The sequence below is a fragment of the Drosophila serrata genome, unplaced genomic scaffold, assembly GCF_035046125.1.
Source record: "Drosophila serrata isolate PLE 108 unplaced genomic scaffold, ASM3504612v1 contig_276, whole genome shotgun sequence".
Classification (NCBI taxonomy): Eukaryota; Metazoa; Arthropoda; class Insecta; order Diptera; family Drosophilidae; genus Drosophila; species Drosophila serrata.
This window is the reverse complement of record NW_028257174.1, coordinates 3,325,319-3,348,717: the sequence shown is the minus strand read 5'-3', so window position 1 is coordinate 3,348,717 and position 23,399 is coordinate 3,325,319. Positions and strand designations below refer to the sequence as shown.

At 33.6% G+C, this 23,399-nt stretch overlaps 3 protein-coding genes and 1 long non-coding RNA gene across 5 annotated transcripts; 3 read left to right on the top strand and 1 right to left on the bottom strand.

Moving 5' to 3' along the window:
* The first annotated feature begins 3,693 nt into the window (after positions 1-3,693).
* LOC110180547 (uncharacterized) lies at positions 3,694-4,960 on the top strand. The gene has a single exon (XM_086835543.1). It carries the CDS (start codon positions 3,694-3,696, stop codon positions 4,543-4,545), a length of 852 nt encoding a protein of 283 aa, XP_086691669.1. The 3' UTR covers positions 4,546-4,960.
* A 1,727-nt stretch (positions 4,961-6,687) lies between these two features.
* Positions 6,688-15,165, top strand: LOC110180548 (uncharacterized). Its single transcript, XM_020948242.2, has 3 exons — positions 6,688-6,915; positions 12,771-13,150; positions 14,416-15,165. The coding sequence occupies exons 1-3, from the start codon at positions 6,688-6,690 to the stop codon at positions 15,059-15,061; spliced, it is 1,254 nt and encodes a 417-aa protein (XP_020803901.2). The 3' UTR covers positions 15,062-15,165.
* Positions 15,166-16,166: 1,001 nt separating this feature from the next.
* Positions 16,167-16,906, bottom strand: LOC147643201 (uncharacterized). Of its 2 annotated transcripts, none has more exons than XR_015272274.1 (2): positions 16,783-16,906; positions 16,167-16,733 (listed from the first exon to the last, which is right to left on the bottom strand). It is a non-coding gene; the product is annotated as an uncharacterized LOC147643201 (long non-coding RNA). The 2 variants fall into 2 exon arrangements; XR_015272273.1 differs by having other exon boundaries at positions 16,167-16,724.
* Positions 16,907-20,193: 3,287 nt separating this feature from the next.
* LOC110180539 (PCI domain-containing protein 2 homolog) lies at positions 20,194-22,100 on the top strand. The gene is made up of 3 exons (XM_020948229.2): positions 20,194-21,484; positions 21,545-21,641; positions 21,711-22,100. The coding sequence occupies exons 1-2, from the start codon at positions 20,310-20,312 to the stop codon at positions 21,546-21,548; spliced, it is 1,179 nt and encodes a 392-aa protein (XP_020803888.2). The 5' UTR covers positions 20,194-20,309; the 3' UTR covers positions 21,549-21,641; positions 21,711-22,100.
* The last annotated feature ends 1,299 nt before the right edge of the window (positions 22,101-23,399 follow it).

Below are 23,399 nucleotides of genomic sequence, written 5' to 3'. Positions count from 1 at the left end.
GACTTTGGAGCCAGTTTGACTTGAACACTTGACTGATGGATAATTGGTGCCGTGACGTTGGGGGGACTGTGACTTCAACTGTGACGGGTACAGTGACTGCGACACGTTACATGGCGAAAAATTATGTTATATTAATATTATTTAAATATTAATGTAAGCAATTTAATTAAAATTGTCTTGGAAGGGTATTATCATTAAAGTCAAAAGCTTCAAATGATGTGAAGGAATCATTTCCGCCCCTATAAATCATATAAATTCTTGATCAGCATGAGCAGCCGAAACGATCTAGCCGTCTCCGGCAGAAAAAATTTTTTTATTTTTTTTTTTCAAATTTTTTTAAGGCGTTTCATAATTAAAATTACCAAAAAAAAAAAAGTCTAAATTTGTAATTTTTTTAAAAGGTTTATTGAGTATGCAGATTTATTAACCTTATAAAAACTAACATAAAAAAGCTTTCCGATTTAAAATTAATGCTTTTTTGGCTTAATTATGAGATTTTTAAACTTTAAATATTTTAAAAAAATTTCATATACAACACCGATTAAAAAATTGGTATTATAATTTCAGTCAGAAGCTTCTAACGATATGAAGGAGGCATTTCCGACCCTATAAATCATATATATTTTTGATCAGCATGAACAGCCGATTCGATCTAAACATCTCTGACAAAAAATAAAAATTTTAAATTTTTTTCACAATTTTTTATGGTGTTACAGCCTTAAAATTCTAAACAAAAAAATGTCAAAATTTTGAATATTTTAAAATGATTAATTGAGTATGCAGAATTATTAACAGAATAAAAACTAACACAGAACAGTTTTCCGAATTGGAATTACTTCTTTTTTGGCCAAGTTATGATTTTTTGAAACTTTAAAATTAAATAATTCCTGGTTGGAGAAACCTTCTTAAAATTTAATTCAACCGTTTTGATGCATATAAGAATTTTATTAAAGAAAAACTACAAAGCAACTTGTGCTAGATTCAGATATATTTTATTCCCAATATAAAGATCAGTACAAGAAACCAGCTATTCCTTTGGATTATTATCCTGGCTTGAGTAAGGAACTGTCAGAGTAAGTCTCCGCCTCGAAGCTTCCTCGGAATACAATATCATCCAATACTTCAGTTTCTTTCAATATCATCCAATACTACAGCTTCTTCCATATTCAATGTAAACTAAGATAAAGCCTCTTACTGGATAATGAAAGCCACGTTCAAGGTGGAAAATGCTCCTGATATATTGGATCCAATCCTACTAACCTTAAAGTCAACGAGAGCAAGAATCAGTTTAAGGAACAGGAAATGTTGCATCTTAACGAGTGTATTAATTAAAATGAATTGTTAATTGTAAACACAATTCTTCAATGTGACTTTGCGTTTTACGTTTTGTTTTTCATTTCCAATTTGTTGCCAATAAACTAAACAATCTTTTATATATCTTTATACTATTATAACTAATAAAAAACACAATAGCTAATGGCATCCTTTGGCACTTCAAGCCCACAGGCTAGTGGCCAGAGGAGCAGCAGCTGCTCCTGTTCCTACTCCTGATCCTGCTCCCATATCCATTTCCCCTTAAAATCACTCACAAGTCAATAGCAAAATTTATGGGTTAAGTAATGCTAAAAGCGTTTTTATTCACTCACCTTCAAGTGGCACAATGGAACACATGCACTGAAAAAGCAAAGAAAAATTAAAATTAGTATAAAATTGTGAAAGAGTTGATATATTGGTGAAAAACTTAATTCAGTAACATTAATTATGCTTTTATAATTAATTAATAAGTAAGAAAACTTAAATCGAAAGGCTCAAGAAAATGTTGCTAGAGAAATATTGACAAGAACTTGGCTCATGTTGCAATTGTAAAGGAAAATAATATTACTTATCCTTGGATTTATGGTTTACTATATTTTTAATATTTAATCAAACCTTTAAAAAGCTATAGGAAAATAAATTAGAAAGAGAAATATGGCTTATAACACATTTATATTTTGTAGATCTATCATAAATATAATTTTTAATAAATTTCCAAAGAAATCCTTTAACTTAACCTTCCATCCCCATTCTTCCCGCATTATAACGAACCCATAAAGCCAAACTGGAAGCTGGCTGGAAACTGCCTCATGAAAAGAAATGGAAACTTGTTTAACCGTATCATGGTCAGCAAATAATGGCCACAAACATGGCACACCAGGCAGCCTTGCAACATGGCAACATGGCAACATGGCAAACCTGGCAAAGCCTGGCAACTTGTGGCAATGCGGAAGAGGACAAGATACAAAAGCGATCCGGCTAATTGTGCCACGCCTTCCGTTCGGAACCAATTCGGAAGACGGAACCCAAGCGGATCGAAATAAATGCAACCAAAAATCTGCGTTTACTTGAGCTAAACTTGAACTTGAATCGCTGGCCAAAAAAGCGTTTTTGCAACAAAAGACATGCAACAATGCAGCAGTGTGGCGAGGCTTCCAGAGAAGTCCAAGTCGCGTGTGTGTGTCATGTCTGCAACTGCCACTGCAACTGCAATTTTCGTTGCGGGAAATTGACGCTATTTTGCCGAAAGGCTATGCCAAAGCAGAAAAGCTGAAAAGCCGAAAAGCAGCAAAAGCAAAGAAGTTGAAAAGCTGAAAAGCCGTAAACCGATATAAAAGCCAAGTACGCAACGTTTGGCGTGTTAATCAAAGCGCGTCGCTCGCCAGGAAAAGTGCAAGTGATTTTCCAAAAATAAAACAAAAAAATAAAGTGTAATCAATATTAAAAAAAAAAAACACTAAGATAGCAAGCAAGGTGAATCAAGTGGCTATAAATATAATTTTTTTATAGTGTGTGCAGCTTAAATTAAGCAGAGGATAAGCCAAGGATTTAAGGATTATGGAAATATGAAGTCTTAACAAACAATAAAACAATAATTAACCTACAGAAAGAAATCTTTAAGAAGAAAGATCGAAAAAACAAAATATCGAAAGCCTAATTTATATAGTTTTCTTTTATAATATCCTCCTGATAATGTATAAGTTTTAAAAGCTTTTATAAATTCTTAAAATAATTCCAAGAGTTTACAAGAATTATATTGTTTACAAATATAATATTTTTATAATTCCTTCATATTGAAAACATAATTTAAGTTTTAAGACCTTGAAGAAATTATTTAAATATTAACAAGAGCTTAGACAAATTTTTAAGAAATCCAGGTTACTGTAAAGTACCTAAAATATTATTAAAAAATTTAATTCCTTCATATTTAACGCAGAATTTATTAGTTTTAAGTGCTTAAAGAATTTATTTAAATATTAACAAGAGCTTTAAAAAAAATCTTTAAAAAATCCAGGTTACTGTAAAGTACCTAAACTTTTATTAAAAAATATAATTCCTTCATATTTAACGCAGAATTTATTAGTTTTAAGTGCTTAAAGAATTTATTTATATATTAACAAGAGCTTACAAAAATCTGTAAAAAATCAAGGCGACTGTAAAGTACCTAATTTATTATTTAAAAATTTAATTCCTTCATATTTGAAGCAAAATGTAAATGTTTTAAGACCTTAAACAAATTTGTTAATATTTAACAAGAGCATACAAAAATCTTTAAAAAATCAAGACAGCTAAAAAGTATCTAAAATATAGTTTAAAAATATAAATTGTAAATATTTCCATCTCAATTAATATATATTTTATATGAAACTTCCCCCTTAGATGCTGTGTCTGCCCCCCGTACACTGTCATCACCTGCTCCTGTGGCAGCTCCTGTTGCTCCTGGTCCTGCCCCTCATCCTGGCCAGCCCCGTTTCGAGTCCGGAAATAGCCAGCAAGGGGATCAAGTCACCCAACAGTGTGCAACAGCAACAAGTGCAGCAACAACAGCAGCAGGTGCAACAGCAGCAGCAGCAACAACAGTTGCAACAGCAGCAGCAGCAACAAGAGGCACACCTCAACTCTCTAAGTGCCTATGCCAGTGGCTATGACATGACTGCTCAGAATCAACTCCAGGATCCTAGTGGATCCTTCAAACCCTCATACAAAATGCCCGAAATGGAGACCAATTTTACGCCCATGCAAACAGCAGGAACACCAAGTGTGGCCAGTCTTCCTTCCACACCAATGTTGATGCAATATCTTCCCGCTCAAACGCTCCAAGATGGCACTGGCAATGGCGTTCAATATTTGCAATTAATACCCACCAGACCCATTATTGTACCCATATCGCCATATCTCTCAGCTGCTGCGGCTGCAGCTGCCACTCAAACTGGTGTTGCAAATCCAAGTCTTGCCGCTGGGGGACAACCTGATTTTGGTGGACGAACAGCTGCCGTATTGAGTGCCTTGCCACCAAATTATGGCGCCCTTCAGGGCTATGCCACAGCTCTGAATCCCACCTTAAGTCCTGCTTTTAGGAGTAACTATCGGATCAATCGTGAGGCCAAGGATAAGCATTTTCCGCCAGCTTTTTCACTGAATCTGAATGAATATCTGCCAGGCAGCTCAATGGGTTTGGGCCACGACACCTTGGCCAATGGACCGCATTTGTATCTAAGAGCCAGGTCCTAGAAAGTCAAAGTTAAAATACTGACTATTTTTTTTGTTATTTGTAATAAACTGTTATGTAAATTGTTAAAAGATGCTTATTTGTTTTAATTATACGCCCTACTTTCAAGCCTTTAGAAGTGGATTCCCTAAGCAGTAATTGTAGAGTAAACAAAGCACAAGTACTTGCTGTCAGGGTCAGTTATTAACATAATGGGTCTCCCTCCCCTCCCCAAAATACTTATTCTTAAACAAAAACATGAACACATTTAGCTTTCGCTTTAATTTACATAACTTCCATTTCATTTACTCCCCCATTAAGAGTTGAGTCATCGTCAGCGGACTTCCACCTTTCGTTTTCGTCATAGGAGATACAAACATATAGCATATGTCTTATGGAATGACCCAACCTGACCGAAAATAAAACCCAAATGGAACTCAGAGATCTAGACTGTTTATTTTCCAAAGAGGGGGAGGGTTTAGTGGATAAACAAACACACACCTTAGACACCAACAAGGTCGTCTCCAAAACACCACACAGAATGCAGCTTCATTGTTATTATGTTTTCTTTTATTTTTTTTTTTACTTGTTTCTCTTACGTTTATTTGCGTGAAAGTGTCTGAAAAGTGACCGAAAAGCAAGCATTTCAACCCCAACGGAACACAGAGGGGCAATAGTCTATCTACCTGGCCAAGATCCATGTAATCCATGGCTCCAACCTTGGCCACAGTTGCATCATCTTTTCCGCACCTTTTGCCTTCATCTAATTGTCACAATTTGACAAATTCATTTGGCATTAACTGGCTTCAAAATAAAATCGGATTGAAAGCTTTCATTACCTTTACATTGGGCATTTAAGGAGGGGAAAGAGGTATTCCATTTGGAATGGGGCAAGTTAAGAGGGGGCACCCAGCCCGAAGCATCTTTCACTTGCCGCAGTTAAGTGGAGCAAATGCCCAAAGGCCCTTTGATCTTGGGAGAAGCCGAGCAAGTAGAGTTTTGTATACTCTTTAAATTATTTTAAATATTTTTTTTAAGGGCTTTTTTCTTTAGGTTTTTAATTATTAATAATTTAGCACTATAGACTGTCTGTATTTATTAATGTAATAATAATTAATAATGTGCTTTAACTCCCTATTACAATAATCCCAATAATTACTCAACCTATCTGTATACCAATTTATGAATTTGAATTTCATGTTAATAAATAATAAGTTGTTTTAAAAATTATTTGAAAGAACAACAATATTTATATTAAATTGTTATCCATACAAAATTTTATATATTTTATATTTATGTCTTTGCTGGGTATTATAATTTTATTCAGAAGCTTATAAAACTATGAAAGAGTTAATGCCGACCCTATAAATCATATATATTCTTGATCAGCATCAACAGCCGTGTCGATCTAGCTATCACAGGCAGAAAAAACATTTATTTAATTTTTTCGAAATTTTTTAAGGGTTGAAATCGTTAAATTTGTTCAAAAAAATGTCGACAAAATTTTAATTTTATTACATTTTAACAGTATGCAGCTGTATTAAACTAATAAAAACTAACATGGGACAGCTTTCCGAATTAAAATTAATGCATTTTTGACTTAGTTATGAATATTTTAGGCTTTGATTGTTGTCATATAAAAATGGTTATTTTGAGTAAAGAATATTTAAGTATTCTTTTTACAGCTTGTTTTTCATTTATTTCTCTTTTTGTTTAAGTTATTAATGGAGCATTCTATTTTAAAATATCGTTTTCTAAGAAGAATAAAATCTCTATATATATATTTAAAAGTTAAAGTAATTAAAGTTATTAAACGTAAGTATTTGTGGTAATTTACCCATATTCAAATTGTAAGTTATATATAACAATTTAAAAAATAAATAATCTAAAATGTTGCTTGTATGTTTTCTTGGTTTTTAATAATATTTATAAATATTTCCGTTCTTTGAACTTCTCCTAACATTTTCTTGATTTAAATAATTTTTCTTTATATTTTTTTTCTTTAATTTTCTTCTAACATTTTCTTGTTTTACATAATATTTCTATCTATCTTCTTTATCTATCTTTCTATCTATCTTCTTTTTAAGCAATAAATTAAATTAAATAAAACCCTAGGCAAATTGATTTACTTTATGAGGTAAACCCCACATTTGGTGAGGGTAACAATGAACGCAATTCGTGGAGCATTCCACACATCGCAACCGAGAGTGCTTCAATTCACTTTCAATCACTCCCATCGCCAGCGCGTTCCACATGTCGTCGATGCACCACATTGGGACTACATTGGGACCACATTGGACCACGTTAGACCTGTGGCTACAACAATGATGATGACGATGATGTATCCACTGGCAATGGAATGGTGGAGGACGCCCCATGGCGGTGAATCCCTTGTAAATGGGATTTGAATCGAAATGGGGGGATGGATGGGTCGAAATCGGATGGATTGGGCGCACTTGCTGCGGAAATGAGCGGTTATCGATGCTCAAAAGTCGAAGACGAAGTCCATTAGATGAAGTCTTACATACAAGACCACTTGTTGGATGCTGTTATAACACTTTAAAATGCGTAAATTAGCCTTCGTTGTTTTTGCCAGGGCGGTGCTCGTTTGTTGTTACCTGATTGAGTTTGAAATGATTTCAATTTAAGTTTGAGTTGGGCTTTGGCTTTGGCTTTAGCTATGGCTATGACTTGGCATTTACTTTCCTTTTTTCAATTAATTGCCAGCAACTTTAAACGGAGCCAATCCAATCTGTGTCCGCATTGGGTTTTTTGTTTTGTTGCGTCTTTCAATCCTTCCTGCCTTACTTCCAATGCCTCATCTGCATCTCGGGTGGGCATTTCTTGAACAACAAAATGAACTGCAAAATGAACTGAAAATGAAAATGAAACCAAATGAATGCCAGTCCATTCGAGTGCCAAGAGAACGCCGAGTCGCCCATGTGGCTTTCAACTATAAAATGCCGTGTCAGAGCTTCGCGCCATTGCAGTCGCCAAAGCGATCGTCGTTCGCTCGGTTCGTTTGTTGCTTAATTTTTGTTTTTAGTTTTTTTGTTTTTTTTTTGTTTGATTTTAATTTTCGGACTCGGTTTAGTGGCTATTTTTTGTTGTTGTTGTTGTTGTATATTTTCAAGTGCCTTAATATCATTCCAACTTGTAGTGTTTTGTGGTGTATTTGCAATTTGGTGAATGTTGTCTTGTGCTGGTTGACTCTCGCAGGAGTGATCATCATCAGTTATTCGAGCAGGCTCATCATCATCATCTACATCATAGTAACTGCCCCATCATCATCATCAATTTAAACGGAGGAGAGACCATAAACGGGATTCTGTAATCATGGTGCGTATATATAACTTTACCGGAAAAGGAGTGGAATCTTAAGTGGAGATCGGAGATCAGAAATCAGTATCTAGCCGAGAAGTTATAGAACTTGCAATAGAGATACAATTAAAGAAGATGGATGGAATACAGGTGGATAACAAAATATTGATTAAGTATATTATATACAATAGAAGATTGATGGAATACAGATGATTAATAAAATATTTATTTGATATAATATATATTCAAACAATAGAAAAGGTATGAAATAAAGATGGATATTAAAAGTATCTATTAAAGATATTATATAAAATGAAAGATATCTATCATTGCATCTGTTAGTTGGCTATATGTATGTGGAATTATAGATAGATTTTATATATATATATATATATTAATAATATATAATAATATAATATATATATATATTATATACTATAAAATATTATATATTATCTATAGAAGATATAGGTAAAAGTTTTCTCAAAAAACTCATTATAAAGGATTTATAGGGGAAAAAAATTTAAAGATGTAAGTAGTATAAAAGAAGCACTTCAAAATGAACAAATTTATAGGGAAACGTACTTAATCTTGGTTTAAAATATTATAAACCATAAATACTATATGAAAGTAATGAAAAATAAAATAACAACAATAAAATTAACCACAAAAAAATATTAATTAAAAAAAATAGAAAGTAATAAGCATAGTAAAACAATAAATAAATGCTTTAGTCACGTGCAACTAAGAAGATATGTAATTAAATATATTAGTACTACAATGATAAAAAATATAAGCAATGATGATAATAAAAAAAATAATAATATTAAATATTATAAAAAATATAGATATATCTTCAGCTGACATATACAGAAAAAATGTTAAAGATGTTAAAAAAAAAGTATATGTTAAGCCTAACAAGTAACTTAACTCTAAAAAATGGGATCATCTTTTACTTGCAAAGAAATCCCTAAAAAAAATACGGTAATATTTATAACCCAGCAAAAAGAACAAAGCAATTAAATTTAAATGATATAATAAATACATAGTAAATAATGAAACGAAAAAAAAACCTAAGAAAAGTCCATTATTTAAACTTCGCTTCGGCATCACATTTAAAAATAAATACAAAAGCAAATAAGTTAATTACTCACAAAATATTTAAGCTACAACCAAAAGATTAAACTAGGGATTACCTTGAACATAAAAGATGTCAAAAATATATGTATATATATATATATTACTTCCAATAACTAATAGTTAGCTTACTACATAAACACAAGAGCTAAGCACACGTGGAGAATTGGCAATCCAACAGAGAATGTGCGATTGAGTTGTCCAAAAAAAGAAAACAACAACCACAAAATATATGAAAAACAAAGTATCTCTAATGAGACAATTTCATGGTCCAAAGATTGATTGATGATGCGATATGTCACCGCAGCACTATCCATTGCCATTCGAGGGTATTATTTAGCGATACAAAAGGGGGAAAGTTGGGCGCGGAAGCCGGATAAATCAGATAGAAATGGGAGAGTCAGGGGTTCACTTTCCTTTGAGGAATTTAAGCTGAAAACGGATTTAAGTTTACAGATTTTTTTAAGGCCTCAAGGGAGAGAGGAAAATATAATCCTAAAAAATAATTTATAGCATTTAAAAGACCATTATTTAAGTATTAAGCTTTTGTTTTAAACAGTTTTTTGCAACTTTCTGTTTTATGTCCTTTGTTTTTTAAACATTTTGTTGTTGTTGTTTTACAACTTCATTAATTTTTAGTATAAGCAGTGCTTAAAAATGATTTTATTAACTAAATAAAGCCAGCTTTTTAATTAACAAAGATTTATCTTTGTCATAAACATGAGGAATATTTATTTAAAACTCAAATGTACTTGCTATTTTTGATAAATTATTTACTTCTGACTTTTATATTTAGAGCACACATTTATAAAGTTTAAAATATAGTATTTGGACTTATAAAATTTGCATTAAAAATTATACATGTTTCAAGAACTCTTTAACTTTATTTTTAAATACAAACTAAAAAAAGTTTGACTCTAGAAAAATTCTTAAAATCAGCATAAATCTACAACTTTTACCTTAATGATATATTATAGCTCTTGATTTTAAATATTTAAAGTACGCGCTTATAAATTTTTTATTTCTTTATAAATTTAAATTTTAAAAATAAAATAAATTCTTTCTTAAGGGCGCAATTAATTTTTTCTTTTATCAAAATAAAAACAGTTGCTCCCTTTAAAAATTTTTTCATGTGCATAAATCTAAGCTTTAATCAGCTTAAAGATTATTAACCAAACTACTAATTTTAAAGTATTTTTGCCAAATTATTTCTCTGTATTATTTATCCGAATTCCGAATTTATTTCAGCTCATAAAATTTTTATTTATATTTTAAATATTTTTTTTAATACTTCAACCCTTTACCTGTGGACGTATTCATTAAGTTAGCTTACCAAAATCCTTAGTAACCTATAAATATATATTCTATATATATTTTCGATCGCATATTGCCTGACATTGCCCTAGAACCTCGTTAAACTTAAGTGTTCATCGTTAGTTTCATCTAATCGAAGTTTGTGCCTCGGCCCTGTGGCAAGTTTGTGTCTTAAGTCTTTTGTTTTGTGTCTCTTTTTTGCTCAGCGTCTTTTTCAGCATTGTTTTTGTCCCAACTATATATTTTTTTTTTATTTGTATTTATGGTGTTGTATTGGTTTTTCATCCGTTTTTAACACTTTGTGTGGTCGCTGGTTATTTGTTTGTTTTTTTTTGCCCAAGGGGTCCGCAAATTACGCGTGTTAACGATGCGCACTCCATTAGCGCCGCCTGGCCATCAATCAATCTGCATTTGCATCCATCGCATCGGACTGTGTCTTATGTCATTTGACCTGGTTGGGATCATTAGACGAAAACCGAAAAATGATTATTTCTTTAAAGGAGGCAACGAAATCTGGGGCACGCATGCAACTTTGGCGGCATCAAACTAGTTTTGTTGCCATGTTGCAACATAACTCGGAATGCTTCTCTCATCAGCCTTCTCTTCTCCATTGGCCATTTGCCATCTCGCGTGACAAATGGTCGTAAGCGCCTAAGACTGGCCGAAAAATGAATGAAAAAAATCCTCTTTTGGGGTTTTAGTTTTTCGTTTTTCCTTCTCAAATTTTTAGAAAGGCTTATCAGTTGGTGGGCGGCCTTCGCCGGCAGGTGCTGTACTTCTTCTTGTTTTTTTACTAACTAACTTTTTAATCTAATAAAACCGCCAAGATGAGAAGGGGGCTTGGCCTGCACAAATTTCACACTAAAATTTATCTTGGTTAATCCGTTGATCTTTCCACCTGACCAAAACTGTGCAAAAAAAAATGTATAAAACACAAAACGGGGAAGTACCTCGCCCCGCCCTTTTGCGATTTTTTTTCTTAGCCAAATTAAAACTGGTCAAAACTCAATTAAACGCATCAATAGGCGCTCAAGGGGGCGTGGCAGCGAAAGGCGCCAAAAACCAAGCCTTTCACCAAAAATACAAACAAAAACCAACCAAGTTTAGTGCACAACAAAATAAAGAAAAACACAAAAACTTGCGACTAATTCAAAGAGCCAAGCGTGTAATACACTTGCAGAAAAATAAATAGTGAGAGGTGTCAAGGTCGGTTCGGTAAAGTGAGGATTGCCAGAAAATTATTATAGTTTCTTTGTAGTATTTCTTTGTAATATTTTACAAATAATCAACAACTAATACAAAAGGCTTTGTCTATCGGCTTAAAACGATTTCGGTTTTTATGAGCTCCTTACTTTTTCCAAATGCAAATTTTTGCATAACAAAAATTCCAATTTTATTGGTAACTTTGACCTATAGAATTCCTTATGCTTGAATTTATGAGATTTTATGGCATTAGAAAACAAGTTTGAATTGTAAAGAAGGCAATAATATGAGAAGCTTAATGGTATTATGCAAGGTTTGATATGATTTCTTAATGTTTCTTAGGCGGTTTCTTTGCACTTTTCTTAAGGTTTTCTTGTGATTTTCTTAACATTTTCAAGGGTTTCTTTGGGCTTTTCTTAAGGTTTTCTTGAGATTTTCTTTACATTTTCAAGGGTTTAATGTTTCTTAAAGTTTTCTTAGAATTTTTTGAGGTTTTCTTAATGTTTTCATAACAATTCTAAGATTTTAAATGTTTCTTTAGGTTTTCTGAGAATATTTTAAGGGTTTCTAAAAGTTTTCTTACTATTTTATTCACATTTTCAAGATCTTAAATATTACTTAAGGGTTTCTTAGGATTTTATAAAGTTTTTTAAGGGTTTCTTAATATTTTCTTAACATTTTCCATATGTTTCTTAAGGTTTTCTTATGACTTTTCTTAGGGTTTTCTTAATATTTTCAATATCTTTTATGTTTCATAAGGTTTTCTTATGATTTTTTAAGGTTTTCTTAATATGTTCTTAACATTTTCAAAATCTTTAATGTTTCGTAAGGTTTTCTTAGGATATTTTTTTGGTTTCCTTAAAGTTTTCTTAATATGTTCAAGATCTTGAATGTTTCTTAGGGTTTTCATAGGTTTTTTTTAAAGATTTTCTTAAGGTTTTCTTTAAGTTTTCTTAATTCTTTCTTAACATTTCCATGATCTTTAATAGAACTAATAAAAATTTTTTATAAAATCTTCAATTATCTCCCTTGTCTTGCCTAAAAATGCTATTAACTACTGCTCTTAGCTCTTGTTATATAATATATTAATGTTAATGTTTTTGAAGGGTTTTTATGATTTATCTTAGGGTTTTCTTCATATTTTCGTAAAATTATCAAATTATAAATTATAAATTCCTCTATTATCTCCCTTCTATTTCCTAAAAATGCTATTATCTACTGTTCTGAACTCTTCTTATATATAATATATAACCCTCTCTCCCATTCCCTGTAGTTGCAGCATCATCTGCTCCTTCTCCTCTTAGCCATTGTCTTATCCACCGCCCAGGCTGTGCTCTCTCCGCCTGGTTACAATGACGACGACACCTCACCACTGCCCCTGCGTCTGGAGGATCTGGAACGTGAGCAGGAGCAGCATCAGCATCTTGACCTCAATCGACCGCCTCTCTTGCCCAACCACTACGAATGGCGACCGGATGTGGCAGCCAGTCTCCCGCCCAGTTATCTCCAAGATGCTGCCCATCGAGAGCGAGAGCGGGAAAGAGATTTGGAGCGTCTCCAGCAACTGGAGGAACTGCGTCAACTCCAGAGACAACATCAACAGCTAAGCGCTGGCTATGCATTTCCCTCGCACCTGCCAGGTGTGCTCTATGTGTGAGTATTTTCTTTTATTTATATTATATTATTTATTTCGAAAAATAAAGTTAACTGGAAAAGCTTTGCAACCAACTTTAGGACAGAAAACTGGCTTAGTTTAAGCTTGTAAGCTTTTTGACTTAAAAGCAAGCTTTAGTTGGTAGCAAAACTTGGCAGGTAAAAGGCTTTTATGTTAGCCAATTTTTAAGCTTAAAGCATTTTGGCCAAAAGCTTTAGATGGTTAAGTTTTGAAGGCTAAAAATGGAAAGACTTAAGGAACAAACTTGGCTTAAAAGAAATCCAAAAGCGAAAAACTGAAGTATTTTATAAAATACATTTCTTAAAAGGTATTTAATTAACCTAATTCTAAAAGGTTTAATAAAGAGTTTAACAGTTAACAGTTTAGTTATATAACATATATATATATATATATTCGGTAAATATATTTCCCAGAAACCTTTAAATAAGTTGTTTGAACTTAAGAAAATTAATTTATATAAATTTACTTAAACTTGTAGTGAAGTATATAATAAAATAAACTTTTTGAGAGTTAAAAACCTCTTCATTTTACAGATTTTAACGTTTTAACAGTTTGTTATATATATTTTATTTAAATATATTACCCAGAAACTTTTAAATAAGTTCTTTAAAATTATTATAAAGATTTTCTATTTTTAAAATTTTGTTTTATATATATTTTATGTAAATATATTACCCAGAAACCTTTAAACTTAAAAATTAAATAGAAAAAATCGTCGCAGCTTAATTTTCCAACTACATTTAAGTATAAAACCAAACTGCTTTTAACCCAAATTAACATAAGATGGCTACTATTTAAACTTAACTAACTAAAAAACTATAATCAAGCCTCCTCCTAAGGTTCAGTTAGCCACCAAAATATATATACGATACGATACCATATAACCTCCGAAGGGGCAACTGATTGAGGGCTCTTTGCTGATTGATTGATGTGCAAATTGAGCTTAGCGAATTGGAAATTGGGAATAGAAATGGTAATAAGCAACGATTTGTGGCCTAAATGATAGTTAAAGCCCAAGCAAACCAATTCAGGCAATTTTCCCAACTTAAATCAGTAAGTTAGTAAGCCTAAATGGTATCTCTTTAACCGAAAGTGTTGAAGTGTCAGGCATTTCACTTACAATTGGCTTCCGACAAATGAAGCCAACAATTGCTTGGTAATTATGGGAATTTCACTAATCAGCTTCTTATTTTTTCTTATTTTCTACTTTATTTTTTCTCTATTTTTTATGGAAATGTTTTAGAGGACCCACGGCAGCCACGCCCACACCCACAACGACAACACCTACCGCTGCTGCTGTTGCTGCCACACGATTCCTTAAACCCATAGTGCCCTATGACCTGGAATTGGGTCTTAATGGTGTCCAATATGTGGCCAGTAATGCTTTGCCTTTGCCTGTGCCAAGACCTCTGCCACCGCCCAATGGAAGACCACCTTTTAGTTATGGATTCACCCAAGGACAAACTAGACCCCAGAAGTCTTTCGCACCACCTCAGTCCAAGCAATTTGCCTTTGCACCACGTCATTATGCCAATGGACCCAGGATTCCTTTGCCCTATCCACCTAGCTTTGTGAGCATTACAACAAGGCCACCACCTGGTTATAGATCGAAACCTTTCCGGCCATCCCAACCAGATCCTACACCAGATCTATTTGCGGGACGTAACTCCAAGTCACTGTTGGACTCGTACATACCCAGTTGGGAAGTGTTGCGTCTAATCAGAGAGCAAAGCTCTCGAAGAGGAGAATTTAATCCCATTCAGCGTCAAACTCTGGCTTATGCAGCGCCACAGCATCTAAGGTTATACAAAAGAGATTCCTTGGATTCAAATCGTATGAGAATTGTGAAGAAATCATTGCCAGGAGAGCCAGGGAAAGCCAAGGAGTAAATGGGGTTGCAGCTCAAGGGTTTTTTAGTTTAAAGATTTTATTATATACATTTTTTTGTTATTAACTAAATATATGAAAATACGAATATTTATTGCAGCGAAAAGAGGAGAAAAGGTGTTTTACTCTTTGGTTTTTAAGAAGTAAGTTTACAAAGTTAGAGTTAAAAGAGATCTCCTGAACTTGAAAGCTGTTTTAATGGTAACAACAAAGGAAACTCTTTTTTGTTTTAAGAAGTAAGTTTACAAAGTTAGAGTTTTAAGAGATCTCCTGAACTTGAAAGCTGTTTTAATGGTAACAACAAAGGAAACTCTTTTTTGTTTTAAAAAGTCAGTTTACAAAGTTAGAGTTAAAATAGATCTTTTGCACCTGCTTTCAAGAGAGAGATAGATCGGGTATCAAAGATCACATAACCACCAGAGACCCGTCTCCAGGCCAAAAGCCTGAAAGCCAATCGAATCGAATGTGCAATATGTGACTGTTTTTTCAAAATAAGCTGCCGCCTGGCACATCTTTCTCTCTCTCAACGGACTCCTCTCCAACTTTGAATCACGTAATCGCGGCCATAAAGCCAAACAATTAAGGTGCGACGCCACACGGAGTGGCCACAAAATGATGGGGTTATGATTTGTGTGGCACTGTGCCGTCGTCTTCAAAAATCCCAAAAGCCAACAGACCAGACCAAAAACAGACTGCAGACAGATTTATGCAAGTAGGAAGCAAAGATGCCACGATGCTGCATCAAGATGCTGCTGCTGCAGATGCTATATTTGTTGTGTTGCCGTTTCGGCCATCTCATGGCTGTTAATGAAGCTGCCACTGACGGTGGCAGCAAAAATAAATGCCAAGATTCATCCGCAGGCGAAGGCGAAGAGGGGCAGGCCAAATTGCCGCATTGTTTGTCATCCATTAAATATGCAGACAACAGGCTAGAGGAGATTGGAGAGATGAGACTTGAAGATGAGAGTTAAAGATGCAGGAGATGCTGATGTTGATGTTGATGATGACAAGCCCTGCCCTGGCTTTAAGGGTGCCACACTAAGACATATTTCCTGGCTGCAGTCTTAAGTTCCGGAAATTATACACCAGGAAAAACAATAGAGCAAGTGCGTTTTTAAAATATAATTTTCCAAAACAATTTGAATTTAACAAAACTAGACAAGTTTTCATTGTTTAAAACAACAAACGATATATGAAGATATATAATTATGGTTAATCGCTAAGAATATGTGTTAATACCAGCCATTTGAAGCCCAAAAGGATGAATAAAAGAAACAATTTCCAAAGGATTTGCTTGTTATGGTATCGTGGACGTAAATCTTCCAAGTCATTTGAAAATGTTAAAATACGGTAAATGGTGAGAAACCAATACTGAATGGCCTGTGAAAGTCTGGAAAACCAGAAAGCACTTGGTGGAAATTTTTCAAGAAAATCCTCGGTGTTATTTTCGCCATATATCGGTATAACATTATCCTGATCGATAGCAGCTCTACATACGGGACAGGTCATGCGATGGGGACGTGTCAGGAACCATTGATTGAGACATGGCCAACAAAATAAATGTCCACATCGTGTCACCACCGTATCCTGAGCGATATCCAGACAAATGTTGCATTCGTAGTTCATTGCGTTCATTTTCTTAGCTTACATTGGATGCAGATGAAGCTGAAGTTACTGCAATATGATGTACAAGGAAGCTCTAAAGACGAAACACAATGCTTACCCAAAAACTAGAGCTTTTTTTTCGTTTTCAAACTGGTAATAAAATATATTCCAATCTAGCACAAAGTCGAATGTATATAGAAGTTTGGTGCTTGGCTTTTATTTTGGTAAAAGAATTTTCAAAGCATACTGCGATGCAGTTTTTGTAAATTGAGTCTTTCTATGCCACAACCCTGATAAAATTAATATCAATACTCTGTCTAATAAATAGCTAAACAAAATAATTTCCAAAACAATGAATTACTTTTATGACAATAAAATAGCTATACCAACTATTTAACTCTTTTTTGACTGTATCTGGGTTCTATACATTTAGTTAGTTGTTGTGTTGAATAAACTTTTTTCGGGAGCTAAGTATTTTTTAATATAAACAAATAAATGACACCATATCCCCGCACGTCAAGATCATCACGGCTCTTAAAGAGAGCGTGGAAGTTTTTTCGGGATCAAAGAGCAATAAACTAGTCAACACGGCCAAGGGTATAGTAATTAATATAAACCATATTTTCATGTATCTTGACTTTTGTGGGCCTTGTTTTGGTTTCAATTATCAAGAGATATTTTATTAACGTCTTACCTTAATTAAGAAAACCATAATTTGTATGGCTGCCACCTCCATTTGATCAAAGTCTATTAACCACCAAGCACTAGATTAGTAATTTATATAAAAACACACACAAAAAGAAGAAGAAAACTAAACTTCCTCTAGCTAGGGCCTTGCTTAAGTACAAGACTTGAGAATCGCAGAGGAGAGCGCTCTAAGTACCAAGCCACCCTCCTATGCGATTCTCATATTTTCATGTATCTTGACTTTTGTGGGCCTTGTTTTGGTTTCAATTATCAAGAGATTTTTTATTAACGTCTTACCTTATTTAAGAAAACTATAATTTTTATGGCTGCCACATCCACTTAATCAAGGTCTATCAACCACCAAGCACTAGATTAGCAATTTATATAAAAAACACACAAAAGAAGAAGAAGAAAACTAAGCTTCCTCTAGCTAGGGCCTAGCTTACGTATAAGACTTGAGAATCGCAGAGGAGAGCGCTCTAAGTACCAAGTCACCCTCCTATGCGATTCTCATATTTTCAGGTATCTTGACTTTTGTGGGCCTTGTTTTGGTTTCAATTATCAAGAGATTTTTTATTAACGTCTTACCTTATTTAAGAAAACTATAATTTTTATGGCTGCCACATCCACTTAATCAAGGTCTATCAACCACCAAGCACTAGATTAGCAATTTATAGAAAAAACACACAAAAAGAAGAAGAAGAAAACTAAGCTTCCTCTAGCTAGGGCCTAGCTTACGTATAAGACTTGAGAATCGCAGAGGAGAGCGCTCTAAGTACCAAGTCGCCCTCCTATGCGATTCTCATATTTTCAGGTATCTTGACTTTTGTGGGCCTTGCTTTGGTTTCAATTATCAAGAGATATTTTATTAACGTCTTACCTTATTTAAGAAAACTATAATTTTTATGGCTGCCACATCCACTTAATCAAGGTCTATCAACCACCAAGCACTAGATTAGCAATTTATATAAAAAACATACAAAAAGAAGAAGAAGAAAACTAAACTTCCTCAAGCTAGGGCCTTGCTAACTTGAGAATCGCAGAGGAGAGCGCTCTAGGTACCAAATCGCCCTTCTATGCGATTCTCATACCTTTGAGCTTCTAAAAATGAACAAGAACGCTTTCCGAATTAAAATTAATGCCTTTTTGGCTTGGTTATGAATTTTTTAAATTTTGGTTTGTCGACAAAATTTGCATATAAAAATGTAGTTAATATCGATTAAAAATGGTATTGCATCTTCAGTCAGAGGCCTAAAAGATAGTGAAAGACTCATTTCCGAACCTATAAATCATATATATTCTTGATCAGCATCAACAGGCAAATCTTTCTAGCTATCTTAGACAAAAAAAATATGTTTGAAATTTTTTTCAAATTTTTTTAAGGGGTAAAATCGTAAAAATGGTCAACAAATAATTTGGTCAAAATTGAAATTTTTTAAAATTGTAAATTGATTATGCAGATTTATTAATCTACTAAAAACCAACATGGGACAGCTTTCTGAATTAAAATTAATTAATTTTTGGCTTAGTTAAGAGTTTTTTAAGATTTGATTTTGTCGAAAAAATTGTCATATAGGAGAAATATCAATAAATATCAATTAAAAAAATACGAATATTTTAAGCTTACTTGTGATCGATTTACTTTATAAGATCCAATAATTCAATAAAAAAAAATCAAATGTATACATGTATAAACTTTGGCTTCACGAAATTAGTTTCCTTGTTTTTATATAAATAAATACTAAATTTCACCTTGAAAAATATATTTTAAATATTTGTATTGCTTTAATTTATCTCAGTGCCAGGGCGAGTGACCTTCTGACGGGGTCAACTCTCGCTCCAGTTTATCTGAAACACTCATAAGTCGTAGGCCTGGTCGTAAATCTACCTTTGAATTCAAAAATACAGAAAGGGCCATCACTGATGTTGCTGTCTGCCCTTTTGTGCCTGCCCACGGTCTTCGGCCTTCTCGATCTGCCAATCTTCTCTTCTTCATTTTCAATCCACCACAATAATACACACTCGTGAATAATAATAATAATAAATAAATAAATAAAGCCGCTGCTGACTAAGTGACATTGTTGCATCGAACGGACAATGAGCCATGGCTAGTTGAAATCGCGCTAAGGTTGAGGCTAAAACTGACTCTGACTCTAAAGTTGAAGCCAAAATTGTGCAATGTTTGCTTAGCCACGCAGCGATTCGTTTTGGTCTTTTGTTGTAGTTTTTTGCTTTTTCTTTGATTTTATTTTTAACAGGGAAATATCGGTGGAATCTACTGGGAGAGCTGACCAACATTTCAATTGCTGTTTTTTTGTCTTATCGATAAAGCTTACAGATGAGCTGATCGAAGTGGAACTACCCTGGGTATATACATTTATTTTTGTAGCTTTGGGGTTTGGTTTATAAGAAGTTCAGTCTAAGGATCTTAGTTTCTTAAAGAATCTGCCTTTTTGGTTTTTGGGGTAGAGTCTTTAATTTATCTTTTTAATGGGAGATTTAAGAAAAATACTGAAGGAAGTTGTAAAGGAATTATAGAGTAAAGTATATAAGTTTATATATTATTATTATATATTATTATACATATTATTATTATTATATATTACATTTTTATATTATTATATATATATTATTATACATTTTATTATTTTTCCTAAGATATCTTTATTATATTAAAGTTTAAGAAAAATTTAAATAAATATAACAATTTATATATAAATTATTATATTTTAATAAATTTCCATACTAATTATTATATATTTATTTAGAAATATTCTAACTTCTTTAATGTAAATGAAAACTCTAGCTCTAAACGAGTTATAGCCTTAAACATCAAGTGTTCTTTTGAGAGCCTGTCAAATTCATTTCCTTTCACTTTCCCTTTGAGAAACATTCATTTTAAAAAGTTCAGCTCTTGGCCTGTTTCTTAATTTTCTTAATTTTTTCAACTTTTCCAAAATGTTTGAAAACGTAGAAAAGTATTTAACCAGCGTTCAAGAAGCCACCATTGGCAACAAGAGCCAAGTGGTGGGCTCCTTCGTATCCCTGCGGGATAATCACGTAAAGAACACCAGTCTTTACATTGCCCAGCCGGAAGAGTTTATCAAGAAAGTTGGTTTGATGAAACCATTGGATGAAGTGATCTCCGCTCATCTGAAGGTGATGTATAATTTGACCCTGAAGCCACCTAATTACATAGGGGCATATGTACAACAAGATTTGGCCTGCAAGATGGTGGGCCGACTTGTTGAGGAGTTGAAATATGAAGACTGGTGTCTTGCCTTAATGTATCGCCTGTGCCTGGACCTTCGTGTTTTGGCCAAGATGTGTGAGAAGCGTTGCCCTGGTATGAGACCTGGCCAAAAGCGAGCGGAGGCTGCCGATTCGATAATGGGTTGCTTTCGCATCTGTACCAAAGGACCAGAGACCACAAAACATTTGAGTATGATATTTATGGTGAATCAACTCTTTAAGATTTACTTTCGCATCAATAAGAGTGGCTTATGCACGCCCCTCATCAAGGCCATTGAGAATTGCAATGCAAAGGACTCTTTTCCAATGCAAGAGCAAATTACCTACAATTATTTCATGGGCATTCGAGCCATGTTCGATTCTCAATATCCCGAAGCCGTGAAGAAGTTTTCATTTGCATTTATCAAATGCCCAGATCGCTTTACTACGAACAAGCGTTTAATTCTATACTATTTGGTGGTGGTGAAAATGCTTCTGGGTTATCTACCAAGCAAATCTGGTCTCGAGCGTAATAAGCTTATGTTTTTTTATGAATTGACCATGGCTTTAAAGTCCGGAAATGTTGGTAAATTTGATGAGTTTGTTAAGAAAAGGGCATTATTCCTAATACGCAGCGGTATATATTTGGCTGTGCAAAAGCTTAAAAATATCGTATATCGTAGTTTATTCAAGAAAGTGTTTATCATACGCAAAAGCCATGAACTGGAAATGAGTGAATTTCAAGAAGCCCTGAAATTTGTGGGTGTAAAGGATGTGAAATTGGATCAGGTGCATTGCATAGTGGCCAATCTAATATGCGAAGGCAAGATCAATGGCAAGATTACTGGCAATCAAAAACTTGTGATTTCCGAACAGGATCCATTTCCAGCACTTATAAGCAAGTAGGTATTTTTAAAAAGCTTAATTTTAATAATGTTTTAATATTGATAACCACTTTTCAGGTAAGTTTTCTAGACAGACAGACAGAGAGAGAAAGAGATTGTGAGCGACCCTGGGCTTGGGTATAAACAAGACAAGACACAGGGATTACGAATGACGGTTTGTTGGTTTATCTTTTTTTATATTTATTTCTTTTCTTATTTAATTTTGTCTTTTTTTCCTGTTCAGTTATCTGCGACTTTTATCGTTATCTCGACGCCTTTTTGGACAAAGGCATTGAAGCATTACAACACAATCATCAGCAAACAGCGAAAACAACAAAAGCCACGACCAGAGCCACCCTAAAAACCCACTCTTTGTGGTCAACCATTTCACTTTCAACTTCCAACTTCAAAAACCCAAATCCTAAACCCAAATCCAAAGGCCAAGCCCAGGCGAAGACAAGTTAATGCGCCAATTAAATTGCCACTACTCGCAAGCAAACTCTTCTCTTCAATGCAATTGTTTTTATGTAAATTTGTTGCACACACCAAAAAAAGCAGCAACAAGAAATCATAAAATACAAACAAATATAACAACAAAATATAACGTATTCACTCAAAATGAAAGGCAGCAAAAGTTGCGCCAATTTTTTTCTTTCTTTCATCTTCTGTTTTATGACTTTGAACTTGAACTGGAAAAGCGGAGACAAAAGCCCCAACAAAAGAAATTCGAAAGGTCTTGAATCGGATCTATATATATAATATATAGTATGTATATAGTAGTTAATAGCATATACATATCGGTTAAGCCCTTTGTGAAAGGCAACTCTCCCATGATGAGGCAAGGTCGTTGGGAACCCGATTCTCAGGCTGGGAAATATGAGGCAGTGACTGTGATTTAATATTTAAAAAAAAAACTATAAAGAAATAGGGGAATACTATAAAAACCAGATGCTAAACAGGTTTATCCTTAATCCTATAAAAAAGTAATCTAAAAAATATAAAAACAAGTGCAGCAGCAGCTTGTTGTTACAGTGAAATACATTCCAGAACTGACTTTTAAGCTAGTATAAATAAATATTATAATAATAATAATATATAAAACTATTTCCTCTCACAGATAACTCAATTTATAATCAAATTTAACTCTCATATTCACTACCATTAAAAATAATAAACATTTAGCTATAATAACTACCATAAACTCTACACAAAAACCCCTCCATTTTCAACTTCGTCAAGCATTAAATGATATTATGTAAATCAAGTACATACATAGTATCATACGAAAGATTCAATTGCCATAAATATTTATATTTCGCATTCAGATTTCATGCATAATGTACAAACAGCTCTTGTTATTTACATTAAAAACGAATCAGATAAAAAAAAACACAGACACATATAACATTTGTTTTACAACTGCTGAAAATCGTGTAAAAACACACACAATTTAAATACAATAGAGTAGAGTTTATTGGTAAGAGATAAAAACCAGCGAAAGTAATTGGGAAAAGGAGGAGTAGAGGTGTTTTTTTGGGAGTTAAGAAGCCACCCAACATTTCCCTTTCTGTGCTCCCATTTTCACCCTCCAGTTCCGCCGCAAGTCTTGGGTATCTCTGAGATCTGTATCTGTATCTAAAGGCACTTTTGTTTACAGTTGGGGCAATCCCAGGGGCAACCTACACCTTCAGCCACTCCGCCCGACTTGTTTTCCCCCCGAAGATACGTGCGGTGTCATTGGCGCTGAACTATCCGCTTCTTTTCCCAAAATCCCCCCCAAAGCCACATGGTCTACGATCCACCTTCGAATTTGGCTTTACTCCAAAGACAGTGTTCAAAACTAAACTTTATAAGCACTGAGAGAAATAAATAATGGGAAAAGAGTGAGTACAGTTATAGGAAAATATATAAAAGTAAATAAAAATATATCAAT

Coding starts and splice junctions, on each gene's coding strand:
- LOC110180547 (XM_086835543.1), top strand. CDS start 3,694: ATGCTGTGTCTGCCCCCCGTACACTGTCATCACCTGCTCCTGTGGCAG.
- LOC110180548 (XM_020948242.2), top strand. CDS start 6,688: ATGAACGCAATTCGTGGAGCATTCCACACATCGCAACCGAGAGTGCTT. Junction 6,916..12,770: donor CCCATGGCGGTGAATCCCTT/GTAAATGGGATT, acceptor CATTCCCTGTAG/TTGCAGCATCATCTGCTCCT. Junction 13,151..14,415: donor CTGCCAGGTGTGCTCTATGT/GTGAGTATTTTC, acceptor GAAATGTTTTAG/AGGACCCACGGCAGCCACGC.
- LOC110180539 (XM_020948229.2), top strand. CDS start 20,310: ATGTTTGAAAACGTAGAAAAGTATTTAACCAGCGTTCAAGAAGCCACC.